Raw genomic sequence first — 24985 nt, forward strand, 5'->3', positions numbered from 1 at the left:
AGGTGGGTGTCCCTGTTGTCCCGCAAGCAGCACAAGCGGGACAGCCCCTCTCGGTCCCAGAAAGGGGGGGAACAGGCAGAACCTGCCCACCACCCACCCCCAATCTGCACCCACATCCCACTCTGCCTCCATCACCTGACGCCGCACGCATCCCTCCATCCCATTGGCAGAACCGGGAGGTTTTTCCTTCCTCCCCCTTCTCTCCCAGCTCCTTGGATATCTATTTTTCCCTTTTTTTTTTTTTTTTCTTTTTCTCTCCCTCCTCTGGAGGGTGTTTGCTATTTCCGAGCTGGCTGGGAGGATCCCAGTCGCATCAGCCGCAGGCAGCGACGCGGCATCGCCGGGTACCACTGCGATCCCTCCGGCATCCTCCGTCCTTCCCGCTTGGATCAGCCCCGCCGGGGCTCTCTGTCCTGCCCTCCCTTCCCTTCTCCTGCCCTGCCGCTCCACCGGCATCCCCGCACCTCCCGGCAGCCCCCCGGCACGGCCAGGTAAGGGCCTCACCGGCACCGTGACACCGGAGCAGCCACCAAATCCCGGTGGCATTGGGGTGACATCCCGATGGCATCGCTGAAGGATGCTGAAGGGGGCAGGGGGACACGGTGGGGAGCGCGGCATCACTGAGGGCTGTTAGGGGACATGAGGTGTTGGGGACGCGCGGACACGGTGACACGATCCAGCTGGAACAATCCCGGTGCAGAATTCCTGCGCCACCGCCGGGCACGGGAATGGGGCTGTGAGGTGGCACCTTGTCCCCAGCGCGGTGACCTTCTGCCGTGCCCGAGGGCTTTGGAGGGGGGGGACGCACGGAGTGACAGCAGCTTTGGGGTGGCTGGGGGTGCAGGGGGAGGGGTGCTGGGGGTTCTGCGCAAATGGGGGGACACGTGGCCGTGGGTGGCCGTGGGTGCCGAGTGACGGGGACACACACACGGCTGAGCCCGGCGTGGGTGGCCGTGGGCACACGGGAGGGGGGTGGTGGCACGTTAGCAGCCCCGAGGCGCCACGGCTGGCCTCCGTACAAACCGGGGCCGAATTGTGGGGGGTCACCCTCTCCTCTAGCCCACCTCGGAGCACTCCCCTATTCCCGTGGCATGAATGTGACTCCGTGTCCCCCCCTCCGAGTGCATCGCCCACCCCCAGAGCGCCTTCCTGGGGCGCAGGGAAACTGAGGCACGGGCCGGGGCAAAGGCGGATCCAGCTTTTCCAGTGCCTGCGTCCAACCCTCCCCTCTCTCCCAGCAACTCCCTCGGCTCTCCCCTTGTTTTTCTTTCCCCACCCGGTGTTGAGCAAACCCCGAAACGCCCGCTGGCGTCGCGCCGGGGCCCCGCGGCACCCGGGGGAGCGGCCGGGGCCCCCGCACCCGACCGGGCTTGTTCCCGGCGTCCCGCTGCCTGCTCCTGCCTGCGCTGCCTATTCCTGGCTCCCGGCCGCTTTTCCACCCCGGTGCCATCTGCTCCGCCGCGGGCGGCCTTGGCAGCTGCCGACGTGGGCAGCGAGAGGGGGCTCAGCACCCCCAAAACCCCCGCGCTGTGCCCGCAGGAGCTCAGCCCCTCCGGCCATGGAGCTGCTCTCCACCCCCAAAAACATCGAGATCAACAACATCACCTGCGATTCCTTCCGCATCTCCTGGGCTATGGAGAAGGGGGACCTGGAGAGGGTCACCCACTACTTCATCGACCTCAACAAGAAGGAGAACAAGAATTCCAACAAGTTCAAGCACCGGGTGAGCCGGGGGAGGACGCGGGACCCCCTGCCCAGGGAGAGGAGAGGTTGGGAGGGAGGAACTGGCTTTTAGCCCTCTCTAGTGCTGAATTTGGGTCATTCCCCTCACGGGACACGCTGGCAGAGGGGACTGGGATGGGGATCGGGGGGTGACGGACCCTGCTGAACCCCCGCGGGGGAGCTGAGCTGCTCCTGCTCCCCCTCCCCGTGCTGCGAGTCACTAATTCGGGCCGTTTTTAGCAGCGCCGTTGCCACGGTGATGCTATTTAATGTTTAACATTATTTTTTTCTCTCCTCCCCAATAATAAGGGGTGGGGGGGGTGGGGGGTGGGATATTTTTTCCCCCTCTATCTCCCGACTTCAGCATCCGCCGTTGCCACAGAAACGGCTCTGCACTGCGGAGCTGTTCCGTGGCCTATTGACACCGCGAGATGCCACCGGGAGCGGGGGTCCCCGAGACCACCCCCACCTTGGGGACCCTGCGTCCCCATCGCAGCAGGGACATGTTTGGGGACAGGGGCGGGGGAGCACTGTGGGGACAGAGCTGGGGGGCAGGCCCGAGACGTGTCACCACGGTGTTTTTGGGGAGGGTCTCTGGATATTTTGGGGTGTGTGGTACCCAGCAGCATCCCCGCGACACGAGGCGGGGGTGCGGGGCAGGGGTGCGGGGCGGGGGGATGCTGTCCCACCTGACCCTCAGCACTCGGCACAGGATGTCCCCACCAAGCTGGTGGCCAAGGCGGTGCCGCTGCCTATGACGGTGCGGGGCCACTGGTTCCTGAGCCCCCGCACCGAGTACAGCGTGGCCGTGCAAACAGCGGTCAAACAGAGCGACGGCGAGTACCTGGTGTCCGGCTGGAGCGAGACCGTGGAGTTCTGCACCGGGGGTGAGCGGGACCGGGGCGGCCCGGAGCCGGGAGGGACGATGGGGGCGTTCCCGGGAGCCCGGAGAGAGAATGGGGGCGATCCCAAGAGTCGGGAGCTGGGAGGAGGATGGGGGCGATGCTGGGAGCCAGGAGGGAGGACGGAATGAATGCCTGGAGTCAGGAGGTGGGACGGGGGATGGGGATGATCCCGGCAGCTGGGAGGAGGATGGAGGCAATGCTGGGAGGATGAGGAGGACAGGGGCAAAGCCCAGAGTCGGGAGGAAGGAGCGAAGAGGGAGCAGACGCTTGGAGCTGGGAGATGGAAGGGGGAAGAAAGCAATGCCTGGAGCTGGGAGCAAGAGGGCCTCAGTGCTGGGAGCCACGAGGGAGATCGGGGGTGATGTTGGGACCCACGAGGGGCCGGCTCCGGGAGGATGGGGGAAATGCTGGGAGGTGGGAGCCCGGAGGTGGATGGGGGCGATGCCGGGAGCTGGCACAAGCCGGGCCGGTTGGAGCGGCAGCTGATGAGTGGGAGGCAGGAGGTGCGGGGAGCTGTGGGCAGGGATGAGCTGCTGCAGGGGGATGGAGACGCCCTGATGTCCCCGTGCCTGTCCCCAGACTACGCCAAGGAGCACCTGGCCCAGCTGCAGGAGAAAGCGGAGCTGATCGCCGGCCGCATGCTGCGCTTCTCCGTCTTCTACCGCAACCAGCACAAAGAGTATTTCCAGCACGTCAGGTACCCCCAGCCCCATTCCCCACGCTCCCCGCTCCCAGAGCGCATTCCCTGACCCTGCCTCTGCCTGTCTGTGTGTCCCTCCTCCTCTTCCTCCTCTTCCTCCTCCTCCTCGTGGCAGGATGCACTGCGGGAACGTGATGAAGCCGTCGCTGAAGGACAACAGCGGGAGCCACGGCTCGCCCACCAGCGGGATGCTGCACGGCATCTTCTTCAGCTGCAACACCGAGTTCAACACCGGGCAGCCCCCCCAGGACTCGCCCTACGGCCGGTACCGCTTCCAAATCCCGGCCCAGCGCCTCTTCAACCCCAACACCAACCTCTACTTCGCGGACTTCTACTGCATGTACACCGCCTACCACTACGTCGTGCTGGTCCTGGCACCCAAGGGTTCCTCCGGGGATCTCTTCTGCCGGGAGCGCCTTCCCCAGCTGGACATTTCCTCCAACAAGTTCCTGACGTGCTGCGTGGAGGAGGGCGAGCTGGTGTACCGCCACGCCCAGGACAGCATCCTGGAGGTCATTTACACGGAGCCGGTGGACCTGAGCCTCGGCGTGCTGGGGGAGATCAGCGGCCACCAGCTCATGAGCCTCTCCACCGCCAACGCCAAAAAGGACCCCAGCTGCAAGACGTGCAACATCAGCGTGGGGCGTTAAGGGGTGAAAGCGGGCAGGGCCGGGCAGGGGGATGGGTGCTCGCCACGGGGGCTTCTCCCACGGACGCTGGTGGGTGGAGGACGTGGGTGGGCTTGGGGGATCCGGGCGGTGCCCCGAGGAAGGAGCCGGCGGGATGGTGGGCCAGTGAAGAGGCAGAGCCCGCGCCGCTGTGCGCCCCGAAGGAGGAAGCCTTCATCTCCTGGACTGGCCGACCAGCAGCATCCTCGCTGGCGTGAGCCCCGCGCTCTGCCCTGCTCCGCGCAGCCGCTGCGGGACCCCCTTCCCCTCTGGTGTCCCCCGCATCCCCCCCACCCCAGGTTCACGCAGCTCCCAGGGAACTCCGGCCCTGCCAGCTGGGACTGGGGCTCCCCGGTTACTCCAGGGGGTTCAGAGAGATTTTGGAAGCACCCCTCGGTTTTTGAGCTGCTCCCGGGGACGGGTGGTGCTCACACAGGGACCTCCGCTCCCACCAGCGCGGGGTTGCAGTGACGTGGGGGACCCTGGGAGTGCCCCGGTGTCCTGTCCCTCTCTGCTCTGCAATCCTGCACCTCCCAAATCCCCGGCCCCGCGGCCCCGGAGGCAGCCGGAGGAGCCGGGGAAGGGGAGAACGGATCTGAACCCCCCTCCCTCCCCGTGCCCCCCAACCCGCCGCCCCCCGCATGAGCCGTCGGCAGCATGGCGCTTGCGTGCGGCCCCCCCCGGGGTGCCCGCCCCCCGTCTCTGTGTCCCCCCTGCACGCTGTACAACAACCGGCTCCCCGTCCCCGAGCATCCCTGTGCTGTGCTGGAGGTGTTTCAATAAACTCTGTGCGGTCGCCACCGGCCGTGTCATGCGACTTTTTCCCCCATGAAACCCCAAAAAAGTGGCTCGGATTTCCCCCACCTCCCCCAGGATCAGGGGAATGGGGGATACGACTGGGAGGGGACCGGGTGGCCCTCGACAGCTCTCAGGAAGGTTCAGGTTGGTTGGGCCTTCCTGGAGTTCACCAGGTCCATCCCACCTGCCCAGGCAGGGGTCACCTGGATCAGGTGACATAGGAGCACATCCAAGTGGGTTTGGAATGTCGCCAGAGAGAGACTCCACCCTTCCCTGGGGCTGTCCCAGTGCTCTGCCACCCTTCATGGAAAGAAGTTCTTCCTCATGCTGAGGTGGAACTTTTTGTTTTTGTTATGGCCATCGCTCCTCGCCCTGTCACTGAAAAGTTCCCTGAACTCCACATCCCTTTCCACCACGGAGACTGAAAACCCTTCTGGATGAAAATCCCCAGAGTTCATCGCGGTTCAGTCTGGGCACAGCCCCTTCGGAGCATCCCAGCCCTGGTGCAAACAGGGAAAAGGATCCTCCCTACGGCACCAGCAGTGAGCACGGGATGCAGGAGGGGTCGAGGCACGTGGGAGCACGCGGTGGGCGCGGGGGCCGTGTCACAGCCCACCCGCCATCTGCCACCGCCGGCGCGGGGACGGGCTGGAGCACGCGGTGGGAGCAGCACGTGGCACCCACCCACCCCACAGCGGGTGCTCTTCTGGCTCAGAAACACCTCAAAATAAAGGTGTGAGGAGAGAACCCACCTGCAGAGACCTTCGGGCACAGAGCTCCGAGCCCACCGCCCATGGCAGGAGCCGCTGTCACCAGGAGATGGTCTGGCTGCTCCTTTGTTGGAATTCCTGGTTCTGCGCCATCAGAACCCAAAGGATGGCAGTCCTCCCTTAGGACTGGGCTCCATGCAGGGTTCTGACTGCTTCCCCCCCAGTCCAGCCCCATTTTGGATTCTGTTTTGCTGGGCTGGAAGCAAAAAGGCCGGGGCTGCCCCCGCTCCAAGTACAAGGGTATTTATTTCATAGGTACAAGAGAGGGACAGCACCTTGTGTGTGTTGTGGGCTCTTCCCGGTTACTGGTTTGTACATTCAGAGCTTTGGCCGGGGCAGGGGAGGGCAGCGGGTCCTGCTCGGCCCCCCCAGCACCGGGGTGGGCGGCTGCCAGCGGGGAACCCCCCCCGTGCCCCCGTGCCGTGGGCACCCGAGCCCCGGGGCCCCGTGCGAGCGTGTCTTGAGTGCTGAGGTTGGCTGTGTGCTCTTCCTCCGTGCAGTCTGTGCGGGGCAGCGTTCCCCGCCGTCCTCCCTGCCCTCCTCCTCCTCTTTCTCTTCCTCTTTCTCCTCCTTCCCTGCCCGCGGCGGGGGCCGGGACCCCCGGCTCTCATTTCCTCGTGTGCAGCGTGTCCTGGAACTTGGTGCTGGTGTAGCGAAGGTGGAAACCCTTCTTGTTGATGGTGTCGTCTGAGTGGAAGCGGATCATCACCGAGTCTCCGGCCGAGTAAACCTCCTCGGGGGGCTGCGGGGGTGAGGGAGGGGGTGCTTAGAACCACGAGCAGATCAGATGCTCAGATCTGGGGTGAGTGGGAATATTTGCAGCGTGGAGGGAATCATCACACCAGACCAAATTCCCATGGGGATTTCTCCGCACTGCTATGGCACAGCCTCATCCATTACCCCACAATGTCACTTCTCACCCCCCACCCCAACCCACACCATGTCCCACTCCATCCCAAGCTCACCCCAGACCCGCAGAAGCGGCCGAGGCGTGGGGCCGTCCCATCGTAGCCGTCAAAGAGCTCCATGTAGTCGTATCCACAGTCGGCCTCCTCCTCGATCTCAAAGGTCTGGAAGATGAGCTCCACGCCGAAGCCCTCCTCTGCCATGATCACCCACTCGCAGTCCGAGCCCCCCGGGTAGTTGTTGTCCCCAAATTGTGCGTGGGAATACAAGTCCTTGGTCTTCACCTCAGCGCGCACCTGGCCCCCGCACACTGTGGGAGAGGCCGGGGTTTAGGGGCACCCAGGCTGTCCCCCCACCCCATGACCCCATTTCCAAGCCCCACGGAGAGGTACCTGTGGTGTGGGTGGCCTTGAATCCCTTCTTCTGGATGGAGTTATCAGACACAAACTTGAGGAACATCTTGTTGCCTGTGGAGATCATGGGCTCGGGCTCCTTGGCCCCGCAGAAGCGACCGAGTGCCGGGGCCTTGGCATCCTTCCCATCGAAGATCTCCAGGTGATCATAGGTACATTCCTGCTGTGCCTCCACATCCAGCTCCGAGAAGGTCTGTGGAGGTTCTGGGTGAGGTCAAGGCATGGCAGAGAGGACCCCAGTGCCACCCACTCCCCCAACCCCTACCAGCTTAATGCGGTGCCCTGGCGTGGTGCTGATGGCCCAGGTGCACTCCTTCTTACTGGGGTATTTATCGGGCCAGTTGGGGCTGGTGATCGTCCCTGACACAGATGTCACCTTGTGGTCACAGCCAGCTGTGGGGACAGCGAGGAGGGTCACGGATGCATGGATGGGGGATTCCCTTGGGAACTGGGGATGGGATGGACCCACCTTCCTTGCAGTCGTGCTTGTTGTCGTGCAGCACGAAGCCGCTGCGGCACTGGCACTCGTAGCTGCCGAAGGAGTTGAGGCACTCGTGCTGGCAGCCCCCGTTGTTCTTGGAGCACTCATCCTTGTCTGGGAGAGAGCAGAGGGATGGCTGAGAGGGCTGGGAAAGCCTGGAATGCTGCATTTCCATCCCAACACGAACCCCTCCCAGCCCCCAGCCCCACGCCGCTGCCCTCCAGCCAAGCAAGCGTCCCCGGCCAGCAGCAAGCAGCTCCAGCATCCCAATTCCAGCTCCAGCCCCCACGGGGGGACGGGAAGGCTCCTCCTCTCCCGTGGGCTCACCCATGGGTGCCACCATTACCTGCTGCTGGGACGGACGGGGTGGGGGGGAGGCAGAAAAACACACAGTGACAACCAAAGATGCACAAGAAAGACCAGGACGCTGGAGTCCCTCTTTACTCATCGATAGGAAATGTCACAGACACGGTAAAAATGGGGGGGGGGGGGGGGGGGGAGAAAAAAAAAAAGGTCAGCTGGTCAATGACAAAACCAAGGGGGTGGGTGCTTAGAAAACAAACAAACAAAAAAAAAAGTAAAAAAAAAAAGTTTTAAAAAAAGTTTAAAAAAATTAAAAATAAGGTCAACAACCAGTTCTGTCAAGCAAAAGGCTGCCAGGGCCGGCAGCACGGCTCGGCTCGGTCCCACCGTGCTCCCACACGGCTCTGGGGCCACGGAGTTCCTGAGAAAGACGGAGAGGATGGAGAGGCTCAGGAGGGGCCCCGCGGCCGCTTCTGCATGCGGAACTTGAGGCCGGGCGGGCGAGATTTCGGGGGCTGCAGCTGCTGCTTCTTCTCTGCAAAGAGAGAGGGAGAGAAGGGGGGGAGCGATGGGGGGACGGGGGGCGGCGGGGGGCGGCGGGGGCATGCGGAGCGGCAGCCGGGGGAAGCAGCAGCGAGGGGACCCCCGGGAACCCCCTCTGCGGCCGGGGCGAGCGGCTCTGCGGGGAGGAAGAGGAGGAGGAGGAGGAGGCACGGGGCTAGCTCCGGAAGGATGAGGATGGGCTTTGGGTGGGTTACTAGGGGCGTCCAAGCTAGGAGTAGCAGTGGAGGGGTTTGGGATGGCCCCGAGCTGGGTTTACCTCCCACCACCTGCCCGAACTCCCTATTGGAGGTGTCAGGGCTCGCCAGCCCCCGCCCGAGCCCCCTCCCCAAAGACCCCTCCACATCCTATGGCTCCCCCTGCCCACGGGGTGTTGTTTTGGGGAGTGGGCGGCGGCGGGGGGGAAGCCAACAGCAAGCGGGCACCAGCCTCCCCCAGCATCCCGCTCCGAGCTCACAGCGATGCCGGAGAGGAGCCGGGATCCCTCCTGGAGCCAGCGGCGAGGGGGGTCCTGCCCCGGCCTCCCCGGCCCCGCGGCCGCCTCTCAAGCGGAGGCTGTAACCTGACGTCTCCTCGGTGTGAGGGAGGAGGAAGCGAGGCGGAAAGGCCCTTTTGGGTTTGGGAAGGGGCTTCTGGGCTCAGAGCAGCTCCAGCACCGCGGGGGGAGCTGGCGGGACGGAGGGAGCCTGGGCGGGCGAGACAAGAGCAGGAGAGAGTTGGCAGCGGAAAGAAGCCCACCGGGTCGGTGTCTTTAGCAATCCTTTATTCCAACCAGCTTTGCTCGCCGCCACCCGGCATCGCCGTGCGCTCACCGCTCTCCCCCGCGGGCATCCGACGGCTCCGGGCTGCTCACCGCCCCCTGGCAGCCCCCTGGCAGCGCCTCTCCCCCCGCTGCGGACCCCCCCAGCGCCGGGGCAGAGCCGGGGGGACGTACCTGGATGCCGACACCGTGGCGGATTCCCGGGAGGAATGCGCATCCTTACGCGCGAGACGACGGAGCCCCCGGCCCGCGAGGAAGAGGAGAAGGAAGAGAAGGAGGAAGAGGAGGAGGAAGGGGTCACGTCTTCACCGGGGGAAAACGGGCGCCCGGACGGCCAGGCTGCCCGCGGCACCGAGGGACGGGGCTCGTCCGGAGCACGGGGACCCTCCGCGGCCAAAAAAGGGCCGCACGGGAGAGGTTTTGCCCAGGGAGCGACCCTGGGGGGACCAGAGGAGGGACCCCGCTGTGGCCAAGTCCTCCAGGGTGGTCCTGCTGCCGGGAAAACCCGAGACCTGAGCAGGGGAAGGTGGGGGAGAGGGTTTGGTGGTCTGTTATGACCGCACATCCCAGCGGGATGAGGAAAAAGAGGGAAAAGGGGAGAGGGAAGGAGCCCGAAATGCCTCAGGGGGTGGGGAGAGACTCACCCGGCTGCCCCGTGGTCCCGCTCGGCCTCCGGGCTTCCCCGAGGAATCACTTTGTGGAGGGTGCCGGCTCCCGACGGCTGGGCCCCCTTGGGCCGCCCTACTCGCCTTGGTTTTAATTAAACAAATAAAGCAAAGACACTCGACCCCCGGCCCTCGGGGCTGTGCTGCTCTGGGAAATCCCCGGGGGGCTCCGGGGGATGCTGGTCCTGCTGCTCCTGCAGCCGAGCTGCCCCTCAAAAATGGTCTCGACAGAGACAAAACGCAGCGTGAGGCTCACGGTGGGGTCCGGGAGATGCTGCAGGTCTCTCAAAGCCGGGATGGTGTCCAGGGCACTGTGCCACACCGAGGGGACCACCTCGTGCACGATGGTCCCGTGGCAGCCCCAGCCCAGGGCCCAGCCCTGGCTGCATCCAGCATTTCTCTCCGTGTCCCCATCCCGACCCACAGGAGCCCTCCGAGGGTGACACCATCTCCTGGAGGGATGGCCCGGGAGAGGAGAGCAGTGGGGAGACAGGGAGAGGCAGGTGATGGTTTTTGGGAGGAGGGATCGCTCAGGGGAGCTCAGACGTGGCCGGATGCTGATGCTGGGATGAGGAGGGAGCCGGGGCCGTGCAGCAGAGCAGGGAGCAGCAGCAGCAGCAGCAGCAGCAGCAGCAGCAGCAGAGCAGGGTGTCACCGTCCCCCCGCCCTGGCAATGCCACCCGAGGGATGCAGCACCCTGGACCAAGCACATCCCTGACCACAGCTGGACCCCAGCATCCTCTAGCCATTACTGAGTGAAGCCCCACCTCTGAAGTAGGAGCCAATTGTCCCCCAAAAGGGGAGAAAACCTCCCAAAATGTGCTGCCAGCCAGGCTGCCTGTGGCTGGAGGGTTTTGGGACCGGGGGGCTGCACCCCCAGTGTGCGCAAGGGGAGCGTTAGCGGCGATTTGGGGGTGCGGGTGGGGGGGGCTGGCTGAGTGAGGGAGAGCAGGGGATGCCCGTGCTGGGCTCGGGCAGCTCTACCTGAGAAGAAATGGGCTTTGAAACCCTTTTTGGAGACGGTGTTGTCGGACTTGAACTCGATCCTCATGTTGTTGTACTGGGAGGTGATGACATCGGGCTTCTCGGCACCGCAGAACTTCCCGTGCAGCTTGGAGTCGGCTGTGAGCCCGCTGCGCACCTCCACGAAGTCATATTTGCACACCTGGGGGGGTGACACGGGGCTGGGGACGCAGCAGTGCCACCCTGGGCACCAGCAGCAGTGCTAGGGGTGGCACACGGCACAGAGAGGGGCGTCTCCCCCCGACTCACATCGTTGCCCTCGGTCTCGAAGAAATCGAACTGGAGGGAGATGCGGTACTGGGTGGGGGCCACCAGCTGCCAGATGCAGTTCTTGTTGGGGGGATACTCCTTGGGCCACCCCGGGCTGGTGATGGAGCCGTTGAGCTTGGTCAGGAAACCTCCACAGGCGGCTGCAGGGCGGGACCACCCAGCGCCCGTCACCTTCACGGGGCCGGGGACGCCGCAAGGGCCACTGGGGGGATTTTGGGGGATCTCAGGGGACACTCACCCTCGCAGCGGCGCTTGTCGGACGCCAGCTCGTAGCCGGGGTCACAGGCACACTTGTAGCTGCCCAGGGTGTTGACGCAGCGCTGCTCGCAGCCGCCGTTGTTGGGGCGGGAGCACTCGTCCATCTCTGGGCAGGGCAGGGGGGGTGAGCGGCCGGGGGGGGCCGTGACCACCCCCAGCACCCCCTGGAGCACCCCCCCAAACCTTTGAAGAAGTTGACGGCGAACCCGGCCTTGTTGATGGAGCCGTCGGAGACAAATTTCATCCAGAGCTTGTTGGAAGTGCTCTTGATGTCGTCGGGTTTGTCGTAGCCGCAGTAGCGGCCGATGAGGCTGCTCGAGTCGCTGCTCCCATCCCGGATCTCCAGGTAGTCGTAGGCACAGCTGTCGTGACGCTCGATCTGGTGTGGGGGGGATGGTAGAACGGGGGTGTTTTAATCCCAGAACTCCTTAACCCTTCCTTGCCCTTGTTGTGTGGGGAAACCGAGGCCCGGAGGCTGTGCCGAGGGATCCAGCAGCCCCAAGGCCATCCCGAGGGAGCGCTGGGATGAGGAGATGAGCCCTGCCCACCTCGAAGGACTGGAAGGTCAATCCCACGTGGTAGCCCTCGGACACGGTGATTTTCCAGACGCACACCTTGCTGGGCCGATAGTCATCGGGGTAGTTGGGGGACTGGATGTGGCCGTTGTCCTTCTTCACGTCCCCCCCGCAGATGGCTGGAAGGGAGAAGCAGCAGCCTGAGCCCTGAGCCCCGAGCCCCCTCCCCAGGCCCCACACTGACCCTCGGACCCCACTGCTTCCCCCGTACCTTCGTAGACGGCAAAGAAACCTTTGCCCACCCAGTTGCTGCTGCTCCGGAACTCCACCCAGAGGCGGCTGTCGGTGGAGATGATGGGCTCGGGCAGCTTGTTCCCGCAGAACCTGCCTGGGGAGGAAGGCGTGCTGGGCTGCCGTGCCGGAACCCTCCTCTTCCTCACCATCACCTCCTCCTCCTCCTCCTCACTGCCTCCTCTTCCTCACTGCCGCCTCCTCTTCCTCACCACCACTTCTTTCTGGTTCCCCCAGTGCCCAAAGGCTGCTTCTCCCTCCACTTCTCCCCCCACTGCCCTCTGGCTTTTTCACTCAAACTGGTGATTTCAGGGCCAGCTGGGATTTGGGGAGCATCCAGTTCATGGGAAAGGGACTGGGATCCCGGAATCCCCCTGGGGAATATCCAGCTCCTTGGGGTGGGACCGGGACACTGGCACTCCCTGTGGAGAGATGTGCCAGCCAGCTGGATCACCCAGACTGGTGGGGGACAAACTGGAAGCTCCGTTCACCCCAATAATCCCTCTGGAAGGTAATTCCCCACTCCCCAAGACTTTGGAATACCGGGCAGGCAGGGAGAGAGGCAGAGGGAATCCCCCAGCCCCGCCGCTGGCCCCAGGGCAGTCCCAGCGGGCAGGAGGAGCGGGCAGGAGGCCCGGGGTTGTTACCTCGCAGCGTGGCCTTTCTCCAGAACCCGTCTCTCACCTCCACGTAGTCGTACCAGCACAGCCGGCTTCGGTACAGGTCCAGGGTGGTGAAATTCAGGATGATCTAAAGTTGGGAAGGAGCAGGGAGAGTGTGGGGTGAGCTCCCCCTACACCCCATCTACAGGGAGCCAGGGGGAACCTGGAGGAACTCAGGAGCATCCCACCCCAGAACGGGATGTTTGGATTCGGGACACCCCAAAACAAGGGTGGGAAGAGAGAGAGGAGGTTTGGGAGAGGGTGGGAGCCTTGGTCCCAGCAGGCAGTACCTTCTCTCCAGGAGTGACGGAGATCCTCCAGACGCAGTGCATGTGGGCAGAGTATCCATTGGGGAATTCCGGGGAGGAAAAGTTCCCCTGGCTATCCTGGAGTGTCTCCCCACAGGCTGCGAAGGGAGAAAATTGGTGTACAGACCCCTCAACAAAACCCCCACCACCTTCACCCCCATCCCCAGTAACCTTTTCCCACCCAAATCCCCAACTCTGAGGACAAAATAGAAAAGCACATCACCACCATCCCAAATCCTCCCTGGAGCATCTCCCGGCTCCGTGGCACCCCTCCAAGAGCCGGGCCGGGGGGCAGGAGCGCTGCTGGCCCCCCCCGTGCCGTGCCACGCCGCCCGCGCTCCGGGCAGGTTTCCGCAGCCGCGCCTGGAGCTGGCCCAGCGCTGCCATCTGGAAGCCACATGACGCTGTGGCCACGGCACACGGAGCTCCTCTGCGGCTGTCGGGGGGGGCCAAGGCGGCCGCCCCCCTCCCCTCCCCACCGTCCCACTCAGACCGAGACGAAAGGAAAGGTGAAACGGTGCAAAAAAAAAGGCTCTTTGAAACCTGGGCTCGCTGCCTTTTTTCCCTCTTTGCTTCGGAGTGGAAACAAAAGAAAGGGAAAATTGTGATCCAGAGAGGATTTTTCAATTGGGTGGGGGGGGGGTGGCTTCTTTTTTTTTTTTTTTTCTTTTCTTTGCTCCAAACTAATCACTTTTCCTGCTCCCCTGAAGGCCACACGGCCGTGGGGCCCCTCACAAAGGAGTCCCTCTTCCAGGCTGCTAATTAGTTGCTGGAATTAAGCGGGAGCGTGCGGGAGCCAAACTCCTTGCAGATGTTGCCAGCACAGCCCCGGAGCACGTGCCTGCTGCCGGGGAGGGGGGACCCGTGCCAGCCACCCCCTCCCCGTGCCCTGGGACGATGCCACCACTCATGGTCACCGTCCCAAGAGCCCTTCAAGGTGACAGCAGCCAGCTGGACATGATCTGCTCCAACCCCAAGGAGGGATCTGTGGGCTCTGATGGGATCGGGAGGTCCCGTCCCACTTCATCCAAACCCCTTCTGGGTACAGGGGTGGGATGGAGGAGGCTCTTGGAGGATGCTCCGAGGAGGCTTCGCTCTCCAAGTGTGCTTGTGGGGTCAGAGGATGCTCTCAGGGGATGCTCTGCTCTCAGAGGATGCTCTTGGGGGAATTTTCTTTGGAGGATTTTTCAGGGGGATGATCTTGGAAGATCCTCTTGGGGGGATGCTCTTCTCTTGAAGGATTCTTTTGTAGCAATCCTCTGGGGAGATGCTCTTTGTAAGATTTTTTTAAGGGATGCTATTGCAGGAGGCTCTGGGGGGACATGCTCTTTGAAGGATTTTTATGGGAGATTTTTCTGGGAGATGCTCTTTAGAAGATGCTCTTTGGAGGATGTTTTTGGGGGATTTTTTTTGGGAATGCTCTTGGGGCATGTTCTTGGATGATGCTCTTTTTGGGATGTTGATTGGGAGATGCTCTTTGGTGGATGCTCTTTGAGGGATTATTTTGGGGGATTATTTTTGGGGGTGCTTTTGGAGGATTCTCTTTTGAGGGCTGCTCCTAGAGGATGCTCTAGAGAGGATATTTTGGGACAGCGGTCTGGGGGATGCTCTTTTCTCAGAGGATTGGGAAGAGAGGTCAGCCAAGAACACGGACACAGGGGCAGATTCTGCTCACATCTCCCCAAAGAGTCATGGATGGAGAAAGGCACCTTTAGGGAACTCCACAGCAGTGAGGACCCCAAAACCACAGGAAACAGCAAATCCATCCCTGACAGCTCCACTTTCACACCAAAATTTGAGTGAAACCGAGCATTTCCTGGGAAATACAACCCCGGGGGTGCTCTGTCGGTGTCCTCAGGGTGGTGGCACTGACCTGGGCAGCGGTAGAGCTTGCGGGCCTGGGCGATGTCCCCTTTGCTGAGCCGTGTCCTCTGGCCGATGGCAGGACGGACGCCGTTCACGTCGTATTTGGGCAGGATGGTGTCGAGGAAGATGCCCCTGGGACAGGAAAGGGATGAGCTGGGTGGGAATCACCGGCCCTGCAGCCTCTCCCCACGGCTGCCACCAGGGGAAAGATGCTAAAAACAGCGTGGCTAATTAAAAGCAGCCCGGCTAATTAAAGCCTGCGGGCTGGTGAGTCAGCGGGGATGTGTCCCCAGTGGAGGTGACCGCGGGGACAGCAATTCCCTGCTCTGGGAAGGGACGCTGAGGGGTTTCATCCCACCCAGAATATCAGTGGAAACTTTTATTTGAGGGAATTAATTCTGTCCACAGCTGGTAACCGTCCTCAGGGGTTGGGGGACATCGTGCCATTGTCCCCAGGATGTGAGGGGACACAAGGGAACCCCCAGGGCCATACCTGGAGAAGGTGTTCCTGGCGTAGTGCATGATGCTGTCGAAGTCGTAGGTCTCACCCAGCGACTCCACCTCCTCCGGCTCCATCTTCAGGAAGTTGTATTCCTGCCCTGTGGAGAGCAGGGTGGGGACATTGTCAGGGGGACCCCAACTTTGGCAGCACAGCACCATAGGGATGAAGAGGAGGAGGAGGAGGAGGAAGAGGGAAGCTCATCCCCACCTGGCTGGATGTTCTCCCGGATGATGGAGACGTGGTCATCCCGGTCGGGGCGTGTGTGCTCGTGCCAGAAGCCGATGACGTGGCCCAGCTCATGCACCACGATGCCAAATTTGTCGCAGTTTTTGCCGATGGAGATGGCCTGGGGTCCCCCTCCTCGGCGGCCCACGTAGGAACAGCACCTGGAGGGGAGGAACCAGGTGATTCCCAGCTCTCTGTGGACATCCCGGTGTTCCCCAGCCAGGAGTATCAGGGTGAAGGTCCCACAAAATGTGGGAATCATCCCTGGTACACAAACTTCAGGTGTAGAACTTGAGCTTCAGCTCTGCCTGGAAGCTGGGAGAGCTCAGCTGCTGGCATGGGATGGCACAGCACAGCATGCCACACTGCACAGGCCCCAAATCCCATGGTTCTGCTCCCATGGGTGCCCATCCAGCTCCCTGGATCCATCCTTCCCTCTGCCCTGCAGCTGAGCTGCCCCAGCCTTGTGCTCTGCACCCAGGCTCGGGGTTTGCACCCACGCAGGGGCTCCCATTCCAGGGGAAATCCTTCTCCTAACCACCATCTGCTTGGCCAGGGCAGTGCCCTGACGCGTGAAGACGCTGAGCTCGTCCAAACCCCTGTTTCCTTTGGCATCAGCCCTGCTGCAAGCCCGGGCTGGTGCCGCGCCACCGACCTCAGCCCCCGGCGGCGAGCGCCGAGCTCTGGCACCTCCTGGACACCAAACAGACAGATTCCCCCCCCCCAAAAACCAAACCCCAAACCCCTGGAGCAGCCCTGGACGTACCCACAGGGGCGGTAGGTGAACACGATGTAGCTGTCCTCGTCGTTGCGCTCCAGGAAGGTGACGCAGGTGTGCTTTTCCCAGTGCCGCATGGCCTGCCGGAAGATGGCTCGCTGGCTGCCTGCGGAGGGGCGGGGGGCGGTCAGCCCGGCGGGGAAACTGAGGCACGGTGGGGCAGGACACCCCCGGGCTGGCTGTCACTCACCGCTGAAGTTGCCACTGATGACATAAGGGATGACCCCGTCCGGCCACACTCGCTCCGGCCGGGACGTGGCGGCGCGGCGGCTCCGTGCCCTCTGCCGGCCCCGGCTGCGCCCAGGGTGACCCGGCCGGGGGTTGGTGGCGTTGCTGGCTGTGGGGATTTGGGGGATCAGCAGGGGAAGCCCCCAGGGATGGAGGCAGACAGGGGACATTGGGGGCACGGCGGTACCTGAGGAGTTGGAGGGCAGGAGGGTGATGGTGTGACGTGCCAGGTCCACCACCCGGTCCACCTGGAAGAGCTGCAGGTCCTCCTGGTCCAGGGCGATGTCGCCCAGGAAGGCGGCTGGGAGGGGAAGAGGAGGTGTGAACGCTCCTTTGTGGGTCCCAAATCTCCAGGTCCCCCACACCTGGCAAGCCCCGAAGATGAAGCCAAACCCTTCCTCCCCTCCTCCTCCTCCTCCTCCTGTCTCCTCCTCCTCCTCCTCCTGTCTCTCTCCTTCAGCTGAGCGTGGTGCTGGCTGGGCTCCCCCCACTCCCCAGCAGCTGGAAACAGCCCTGCTCTCACATCTGGATCGCATAAACCCCATCCATCACTTTTTAGGATTTCTATTATTATTTGTGTTACAAAACTGCCATTTTTTTTATCCCCACTTTTGCTGGCTTTAGGACCCTCTTACTGCCCCCCAGCTCTGTGCGAGCTCCGACAGCCCCAGGATGCTCCAAGCAGCGACCTCTGAGTCATCTGCCAGCTCAGAGTGGGGCCATATGGGCCGGGAAGCTCCCGCTGTGCCCGCAGGAACGGAGCTGGCCAGGGCCGGGACCCCCCTTCCAGCACAGCGGGGGCAGAGACGCTTCAGCATCACGGGGCTGGAGGACATAACCCTGCACATAACCCTTCCTCCTCCTCGCTGTCCTCCGTTCCACAGCCCCTCCGTGACTCAGGGCCGCGGGACACGCGCGGCTCCCGGCGCTTGGCCGGCCCCGAGCCCCGGGGACGCGGCTGCTCCTGTGGAAACGCCAGGGTTGGCTGAGGTCAGGCCATGGCTCTGGAGGTGGCCGCAGTGGGGTTGGGGTTCCTCACCAGTTTTAGGGGTACCTGGGGAGAGCAGAGGAAGCCCCTGGCCTCGCCATCCCTTAGAAGGGCAGCAGTTGGGAATGGGGTGCCCGGAGCAGCTCAGGGGATGAAGGTGAGCGGAGCCAAGGTCACGCTCCAAGCACTCAGCAAATGGATCCCAAAAGAGCCACTAATTATGAATGCAAGGCGGGACAATTAGGATAACCCTGAGAGGTCCAGGAAGCCGGCACGGGCTGAGAGGAACAGCCATGGGACCAGAGGAGCAGACTGGATCCCATCCCTTCCCATGGCACCGAGCCCAAACCTCGCTGCAGCGGCGGTGTGGAGCGCTTTGGGGTGAAAGAGCCACATTTTGGGGCTGCCCCCAGCCCTGACCATGGGTGAATCCCATAGGGGGAATCTCCAGGGTGGAGAGCAGACCTATGGCAGCGCCGAGGGAAGAGCAAACAAGCCGGGGCCGGCACCTCCCCTGGCAGCGACCTGCGGCTGGCACGGCCAGGCTGCAATTTGAGGGCAGAGTAGAGGCAGCAGCCGGCTCTGGCCTTTCCCCACACCCTCCCCGGGGCCGGCAGAGACGTGTCCGAACGGGCAGCGCGGGGGAGGACCAGGGCCGGGAAGAAGGACGAGCATCCCGTGCCAAGAGCTGCATGGAAAGACAAGGGAAAGTAAGCTCGCTTACAGCCGAGCAAGCGCCGGCGGAGCCAAGTGATATAGAAACCATATGTGAGGGATTTGGGACATGTGAGAGAGCCGGGCAGGCCAGCCCGGGGATGGGGGGGCTGCCTTGCCTCTGGGTTTGAGACAGCTGGGCTCCCCCAGAACCCCCCAGCCCACGGGGGATGGTGGCTGGTGGCTACCAGAGGGGCCAGTGGGGCCATGGGGGTGTCCCAGCAGAGATCCCTGTACGGACACGTCGGGGCCAAGCCCAGAGTGTCAGATTGAGAAACTTCCAGGTTGGTTTGGGCTCCGGTCACGTCCTCCTCCCACTCGCTCCCTGTGAACCCGTGGAATGAGGTGACACGTGGGGGTAGTTTTGGGGTGGGTCTCTGCTCACCAGAAGCCCCCAGACACTGTTAAACTCCCTGAGGGGATTCCCTGGGAACATTGCCACGCTGCTGCCACTTGTCCCTTCCCTGTTCTTGTGAGAGAGGTGGAGGGGACCCCCTGCAAGAAAAGGAGACACCCTGCAAGTGAGGGGTACCCTCTGCAAACAAGGTGGAGAGGTCCCAGCCCTTTGCTGGGCACAGCACAAGTTGGAACAGGGTGAAACCCCCCTGCAAGGGGGTCTCACACCTCCAGCACCCATCCCCTGCAGCACATCCCCTCACCCCACCCAAGAGACCCCAAACCACGAGACACAGGTCTCCAGACAGGTGTCCTGGTGTCCCTGAGCTGTTCCCAGCCCGGGATACCATGGGCTGTGCCCCAGGGCTGCTCTCTGCTCGGTCGCAGAGGCCCTGGGGGCAAGGTCCGGGCCAGCGGGGAGGATGCGATGCCAGCGGGACACCAGCTCCAAGGCCAGGCGTGGGGTATGGAGCAGTCAGGAGTGAAGAAGTGGAGAGGGTGATGATCCCAGCTCCATCCCTGCACACCCCTCCCACCCCCCAGAACACAGCCAGCCCTTCAGGAGCTGCTCCCATGGAGCTCTTCCCCCTCCGCAGCCGGGAGATAGCTCAGCCCTCCTCTGTTGTTTGACTTTTTGTGCTGTGTTTTCTTTCGGGTTCTTGGAACGGTGACGTAACCCCGGGGCTGAAGTTTTAGACAAACAAGGTTTTTCATTCGGACCCGGGCCAAACCCCTCAGCACCCCATCCTCATCCTACAGGCACCTCCTGCCCGCTCACAGCTCTGTGGATCCCCCTGTAGCGTTCCTGTCCTCCCTTCCTGGGATGCAGGAGCTCAGCATCCCTCACCCCTGGGTGAGGTGAGCAGTGCAGGGGGTACCCATGGGCCTGACCTCTCAGGCCTCGCTGGGATTTTGGGATGAGCCTGACCTCAAGCCCCACCAAGGCTGGGAACCATGTTACAGGAAAAATGCGATAAAATGAGCGGTGGGAAGAGGCCAGGGTGCAGACTCGATGTTCTGGTGAGCCGGGAAAAGCAAACAGAGCCGCGGGGAAGCCTTGGCAGGGCAGATAAACAGGACGGGATCAGATTCCAGGTCAGTCTGGGGCACAGGAGGCTCCCCTTGTGTGGTGCAGGGCAGGAGGGATTCTCATCCCTGCAAAGATCCCACCAAAGGATGGGAAAGATCCTCATCCTCACATGGGTCTCACCAGCCCTTGAAGGATTTTGGGCAGAAGGGGAGCCCTCATCCCTGTGAAGGTCCCACCAAAGGGCACCAGGTGGGAAAGACCCTCACCCTTGTGCAGGTCCCAAAAATGCTTGGAGGGTCCTGAGCAGGCGGGATTATCATCCCTGAGTGGCTCCCAGGAACCCTCAAAGGTCACTGTACAGGATTGGAATCATCCGCCCAGCCCAGCATCCCCTCCGTGGCTCAGCAGCTCCATCCCGATCATCCCAAATCCTCCTGCGAGTCCCGAGCATCCCTCCTGTCTCAGGCAGGATTTGGGATGTAGAAGGAAGCAGGGATTGAACTGCTCTGCCCAGCCTGGAACGGGACGGAAACGAGATTTTAAATAGGTGCACCCTGGCCTCAGTGTCGTGAAAAGCCACGGAGCCACCGGAGCAGCATCCCACTGGCTCTCAGAGCCCTTAAATATGCGAGGAATGCTCTTCGCACCGCCCCTCGCCCCCGCACGCCAGCCCAGCTGCGCGGCAAAACACGCCGGGGCCGCGGCGGGACGAGAGGGGACCCCTCTGCACTGGGGGGGTCCCCCCGAGCCCGGGGGTCTGCCCTGCCCACAGAGCTCGGGCCGGGGGCGGGGTGTGAAGGTGGAAGGATGCGGAGCATCCCGCGGTTTTGGGGTGGGGGGAGCAGCCGCCGTGGCCCTGGGAGAGCCCCAGGACAGCGGGGACAGGACGGAGGGGAAGCAACCCCTCTCCCGTACCCCGGCACCGGTGCAGCCCCTCTCCCGGTGCCCCTCGCCGGCGGTGGGAGAGAGGGAGCAGCCAGCCTGTAAACGCCGGGGAGAGGAATATTTGCTTTCCCAGAGCACCTTCCGAGCAGCACGGCAGGCACAAAGCAGGAATTCAAACCTCGGAGGCCAGGCTGGGAGCCAGGCCAGATCATGGCCCCTGTGCAGCCAGTGGGGAAACTGAGGCACGGGGGGGATAGATCCGGTCAGGAGCACGGGGCACCCCCCAAGAGCCAACCCTGAGCTCAGATATCGGTCACTGCCATCCCCCACCTCCTGCTTCCTGGCTGGAGCATCCTTATCCCAGCTTGTGGTTTTGGGAGGCCCAGGGCTGTGCCAGCACCCGGCAAGGGGCATCCAGCAGCTGGGGAAGGCAGAGAGCACGATATCCAAGGTGGAGGGATGATCCCTATCCCAAATTCCCCCTGGTGCAAGGCACATCCTCTCTCTGCCAACCCTTCCTGAGCACCCATGGCCAAATTCCCTCCCCAGCCCTGGGCATCACCATTCAGGCTCCAAAGATCTTTGCCTGCCCCAGGCAATGAAATAAGCACCGTGGATCCTCTAATAAACATCCCGGACAACAAACAAATTCCAAGGGCAGGAAACGTCCATCGGGGGCAGGTTGGGAGTGGGAGGGATGGTTGGATCACTCCAGGGGAGCGTTTTTCCTTCTGCTCCTCTTCCTTGACAGCAAACGGAGGAAAAAGCCTCCTCCAGGGCTCGGCGTGGTGGAGGGTGCCAGACCTGAGGCATGCAGGAGCTCTGGGGTGGAAGGATCCGTGTGCAGGGAGAGAGGTCTCCCCACATCCCTCTCCAAAGCCAGGTCACCGAGGAAAACACACCCCGGGCCAACAGCACCAGTCCCTGTGAAAGGGAGAGCTGCTGGAAAGGAAAATATTTGGAAATTGCACTGCCAAGGGGATGTCGCGGGGGGGTTGTTGTCACTTTGGAGAGGAGCCTGGTGGCAGCAGGAGCAGGGAATGGAGACGGGGCCCTGACACCCAACTTCACACACGTGGGGCATCCCGGGCTCTGCTGTCCCTGCCTCTGGCTCTGCCAAAAAGACACCCAAGGGCTCCCAGACTTCTGGGCATCCTCCCCAGGGCTCTGACTGCCAACATCCCCCCTGTTGTGCTTCCTGTCCCCACAGTCCTCCCTCCCTGCACACCTTAACCCCTTCCAGAGGCTGCTCCCGGCTCCTTGATGTTCCCTCCTGCGGCTCGGGATGTTCCCGCTGCCTTCCCCACGTGTGTGGAGCGTGGTTTGCCACGCAGATTTTGCCAGGAGTGACCTCCCACAGCCCTTGGCCAGGTGATGAGCGGGATCTCCGCTTCCCACGGCTGGGCAGGGATGCGGTGTGAAACCATTTTGTCCCCAGAGACCTCCAATAATCCTCAGCAAAAGCCGCAGGCAATCATGAGGACACGTAGCTGCCCGGAAAACACCCTTCCCCCCGAAAAAAAAAAATTAAAAAAATTGGGAAAACCCCACCGCGAGCCATTCTCCCTCCTCTCCCCGCATCCCCTCCCGGCTGCTTTGTTCTCCCCGGGTCTCCCCGGGGCCGCCCCGTCCCTCCCGACCATGTGTTTCCCAGCCCAGTCCCGGCAGCGGATAAAGCCTCAGGAAGCGCCGTCACCCCCCTGGGCACGACCCGCCGGCGTGAATCAGCAGCCGAGGCGTTTCCCAGGAGCCAGGGAAGGGAGGACAGCGAGCTGCGAGCCCCCCGGCCTCGCCGTGGCACCCCAGGCCCCCGCCGGAGGATGCCGCCGCGCCGAACGGGTGATTACACAAAGATAAAGCCGATCCCGGGATCGGCCTGAGATTTCCAAGGTTTGCCGAGCCCTGAACCGCAGGCCTCCCGCCGGCCCCGGCACCGCGGGTGGATTTTTACCCTGCATGAATAAGTGACATATAACGGCTGGAAAAATATTTTTGGGCAGTTTGACAAGTGTGACTGCAACCAGTAGCCTGGGCTGGCTACGCCTGGAAAGTGTAATCTAGGTGAAGTCCCGGCGGCTGGAGAACTCCAGGCATGGCTGGGAAGCTCCTACGGTCGGGAAAGGGGGCTCAGAGCCCCCAGCCCCATCCGTGTGTCCCGCGGTTCTGCCATGCAGATGATGCTGAGCTCCCCATGGGAGTTTGGGAGAGAAGATTCCCCTCAAACACCCACTTTGGGGGGCTGTGTGAGCCCCCAGATGCACCCCCATGTCCCTCTCCCCGTGGGCCAGGGTGATGGAATGCCACACAGGGCAGGGTTCAGTCCCCCAGTTTAGCCAAACATCCCAAAGTGTGGATGTGGAGCTGAGCCAGGGTGCAAGATCAGCTCTGTCCCACCATGACGGGGGCAGCCAAGGGGTCCCAGCTCCCATCACCAAACTCCTCAGCAACCCTCCAGCTCTCCCGGGATGAGTCTGAGCAAACCCTGGGGCCGCTGTCCCAGCGCAGCTGGGGGCGCTGGGAGCGATTCCAGCTCCTTTCCCAACCGGAGATCCGACCCGGATCTGACCCGGCGGCTGCTCCCGGGCACCGAGACCCGGCTGTGCTGACCGGGTGAAGGGAAACCGGGGCCACGGCCGATTCCTTCCTGCCTGGCTACCCGGGGGCTGGCTGCCCCAAGGGCTCAGTCTCCTGTTTTGGCATCCTTGGAAGCGACGCAGAGGCACGAGAGGCTCTTCCCCTTCTGCTGGCACCGCTGCAGACGGGTGGCATCACCGGGGTGGCCGGCGAGCCGCGGGCAGCCGGTGGCCTCAGGATACCTCTGGCATGAGGAACGCAAATCCCTCTCCTGGTGTTTTCCCTCCCCGGAGCCGCGGTGGTGGCAAAATTTCAGTGCTCAGTTGTTTCTATGACTGCCCGGAGCTCGGGGAGGGTCTCAACACCCCAAAAAATGAATCAAACCTTGGCACTGGATGCCCGAGGGGGGTCAAGGGGAAGCCATGGGGGGTCAGGAGGATGCCAGGGGGTAACGGATCCCTGGAAAACTGAATTTCATCCTCTCGGTCCTGTGGAGTGTGAATTCCCGGCTCGCTCGATGCGTGGCAGGGCCTGATCCCCCCCCCACCCCCAACCCCGGCTTCCGAGGAAGAGCTCCCATAATTAAATTAATCTCATCAGGATCTCATAAAGGCAGGACGGGATTGGGAAGGGGGAAGTAGCCAGCCCCGGGAGGTGAGGGTGGTTTTGGGGTGCCCAGGAGCAGGGCGAGCAGGGGACAGCGATAAAGCCAAAATTAATCCGGGTGAAGCCTTGTCTGTGCCGCTCAGCTGGAGGAAGCGGGAGAGGAGGGAAGGCTCCAGCCGGCTCTGCCCGGACGGTTTTGCAAGCCTTGCTGTTTCAGCCCGGGAGGGCAGGAAGGGAAGGATTTTTGGCCAGAAAAAAGCCCTCGTGTAGACAGAGTTATATCAACAGCCGCCTCGCAGCGCAGACAATGCCAGTACAGAGAAACGTGATCCCCCGCCAGACCCCGGCCCTCGCACCGGGCTCAGCCCAGCACGGCCCTCCCGTGCCTCAGTTTCCCCCCTCCCCAAACCCTTCCATCCGCTTTAGCTCACACTGGGACACAGGGATTTGTTCCCAGTTTGTTTCCAGCTCTTCCAAAACCTGGGGAGCAGCTCCGAGCCCCCTGTCCCGGCACAGAGGGACCCCAGCCCGTGGTAGCACGTCCTGGTTGTCCCAGGGTGGGACGAGCTTTGGCTGCGGGCTGGGGGACAGGGAGAAAGCCAAGGGGTACAGAGTGTGGCTTCAGGGATGGGGGTGCAGGATGGGTCCGTCTCTCTGCTGGGATGGCATGGACAGGGGGACTGGGATGGGGGGGCTAGGGGCTCCCCACCGCCTTTGACAGCTGCCGGTGCAGCCAAGATCGGGGAGAGAAATCGGGGCGCCGGGCCAGCCCCCCCTGCTCCTCACCCTAAGTACAACCAGATGCATCCCGGAGCGGGACCGGCCGCTGCTCCTCCCGTCCCCCCCATCCCGGGCCACCGGGACTCGCCGGCCCCGGGCCGGTGGAGCCAAGTTCTGCCGTTCAGAGCCCCGAAATGTGTGCGGGGCACACTCACACTCACTCCCGCATTCACTCCCGCACTCGCGGTCCCGCGGCCCCCCCGCGCTCCCCTTTGTCCGCCCCGCCGCGCATCCCCCCGCTCCTACCGGCTTTGCAGGGGTCCTTGTAGTCCAGGGGCTCCTCGTCCTCCTCCTCTTCCTCCAGCACGTAGGAATAGTCCGGGAAGCGCAGGGCCCGGGCCAGGAGCAGGCAGAGGAGCAGTCCACAGCTCCGCAGCCCGGCCATGGCTCCGGCCGGGCTTTTTTTCTTCCTCTCTTCCCTCTTTCCTTCCCTT

General features: G+C 63.0%; 2 protein-coding genes across 2 annotated transcripts; one reads left to right on the forward strand and one right to left on the reverse strand.

The window, feature by feature from the left end:
- Window positions 1–1558: 1558 nt before the first annotated feature.
- On the forward strand, window positions 1559–3977 carry PHYHIP (phytanoyl-CoA 2-hydroxylase interacting protein). Its single transcript, XM_062510735.1, has 4 exons — window positions 1559–1723; window positions 2435–2609; window positions 3207–3324; window positions 3443–3977. Exons 1-4 carry the CDS (start codon window positions 1559–1561, stop codon window positions 3975–3977), a joined length of 993 nt encoding a protein of 330 aa, XP_062366719.1.
- A 2193-nt stretch (window positions 3978–6170) lies between these two features.
- Window positions 6171–24936, reverse strand: BMP1 (bone morphogenetic protein 1). The gene is made up of 20 exons (XM_062510550.1): window positions 24798–24936; window positions 16766–16879; window positions 16541–16687; window positions 16339–16456; window positions 15555–15733; window positions 15339–15444; window positions 14853–14977; window positions 12962–13077; window positions 12657–12759; window positions 11990–12106; window positions 11752–11897; window positions 11387–11582; window positions 11184–11309; window positions 10925–11085; window positions 10637–10817; window positions 7352–7477; window positions 7148–7275; window positions 6862–7075; window positions 6529–6779; window positions 6171–6305 (listed from the first exon to the last, which is right to left on the reverse strand). The coding sequence occupies exons 1-20, from the start codon at window positions 24934–24936 to the stop codon at window positions 6171–6173; spliced, it is 2928 nt and encodes a 975-aa protein (XP_062366534.1).
- Window positions 24937–24985: the final 49 nt, after the last annotated feature.

Source organism: Cinclus cinclus, chromosome 29, assembly GCF_963662255.1.
Source record: "Cinclus cinclus chromosome 29, bCinCin1.1, whole genome shotgun sequence".
Lineage (NCBI taxonomy): Eukaryota > Metazoa > Chordata > Aves > Passeriformes > Cinclidae > Cinclus > Cinclus cinclus.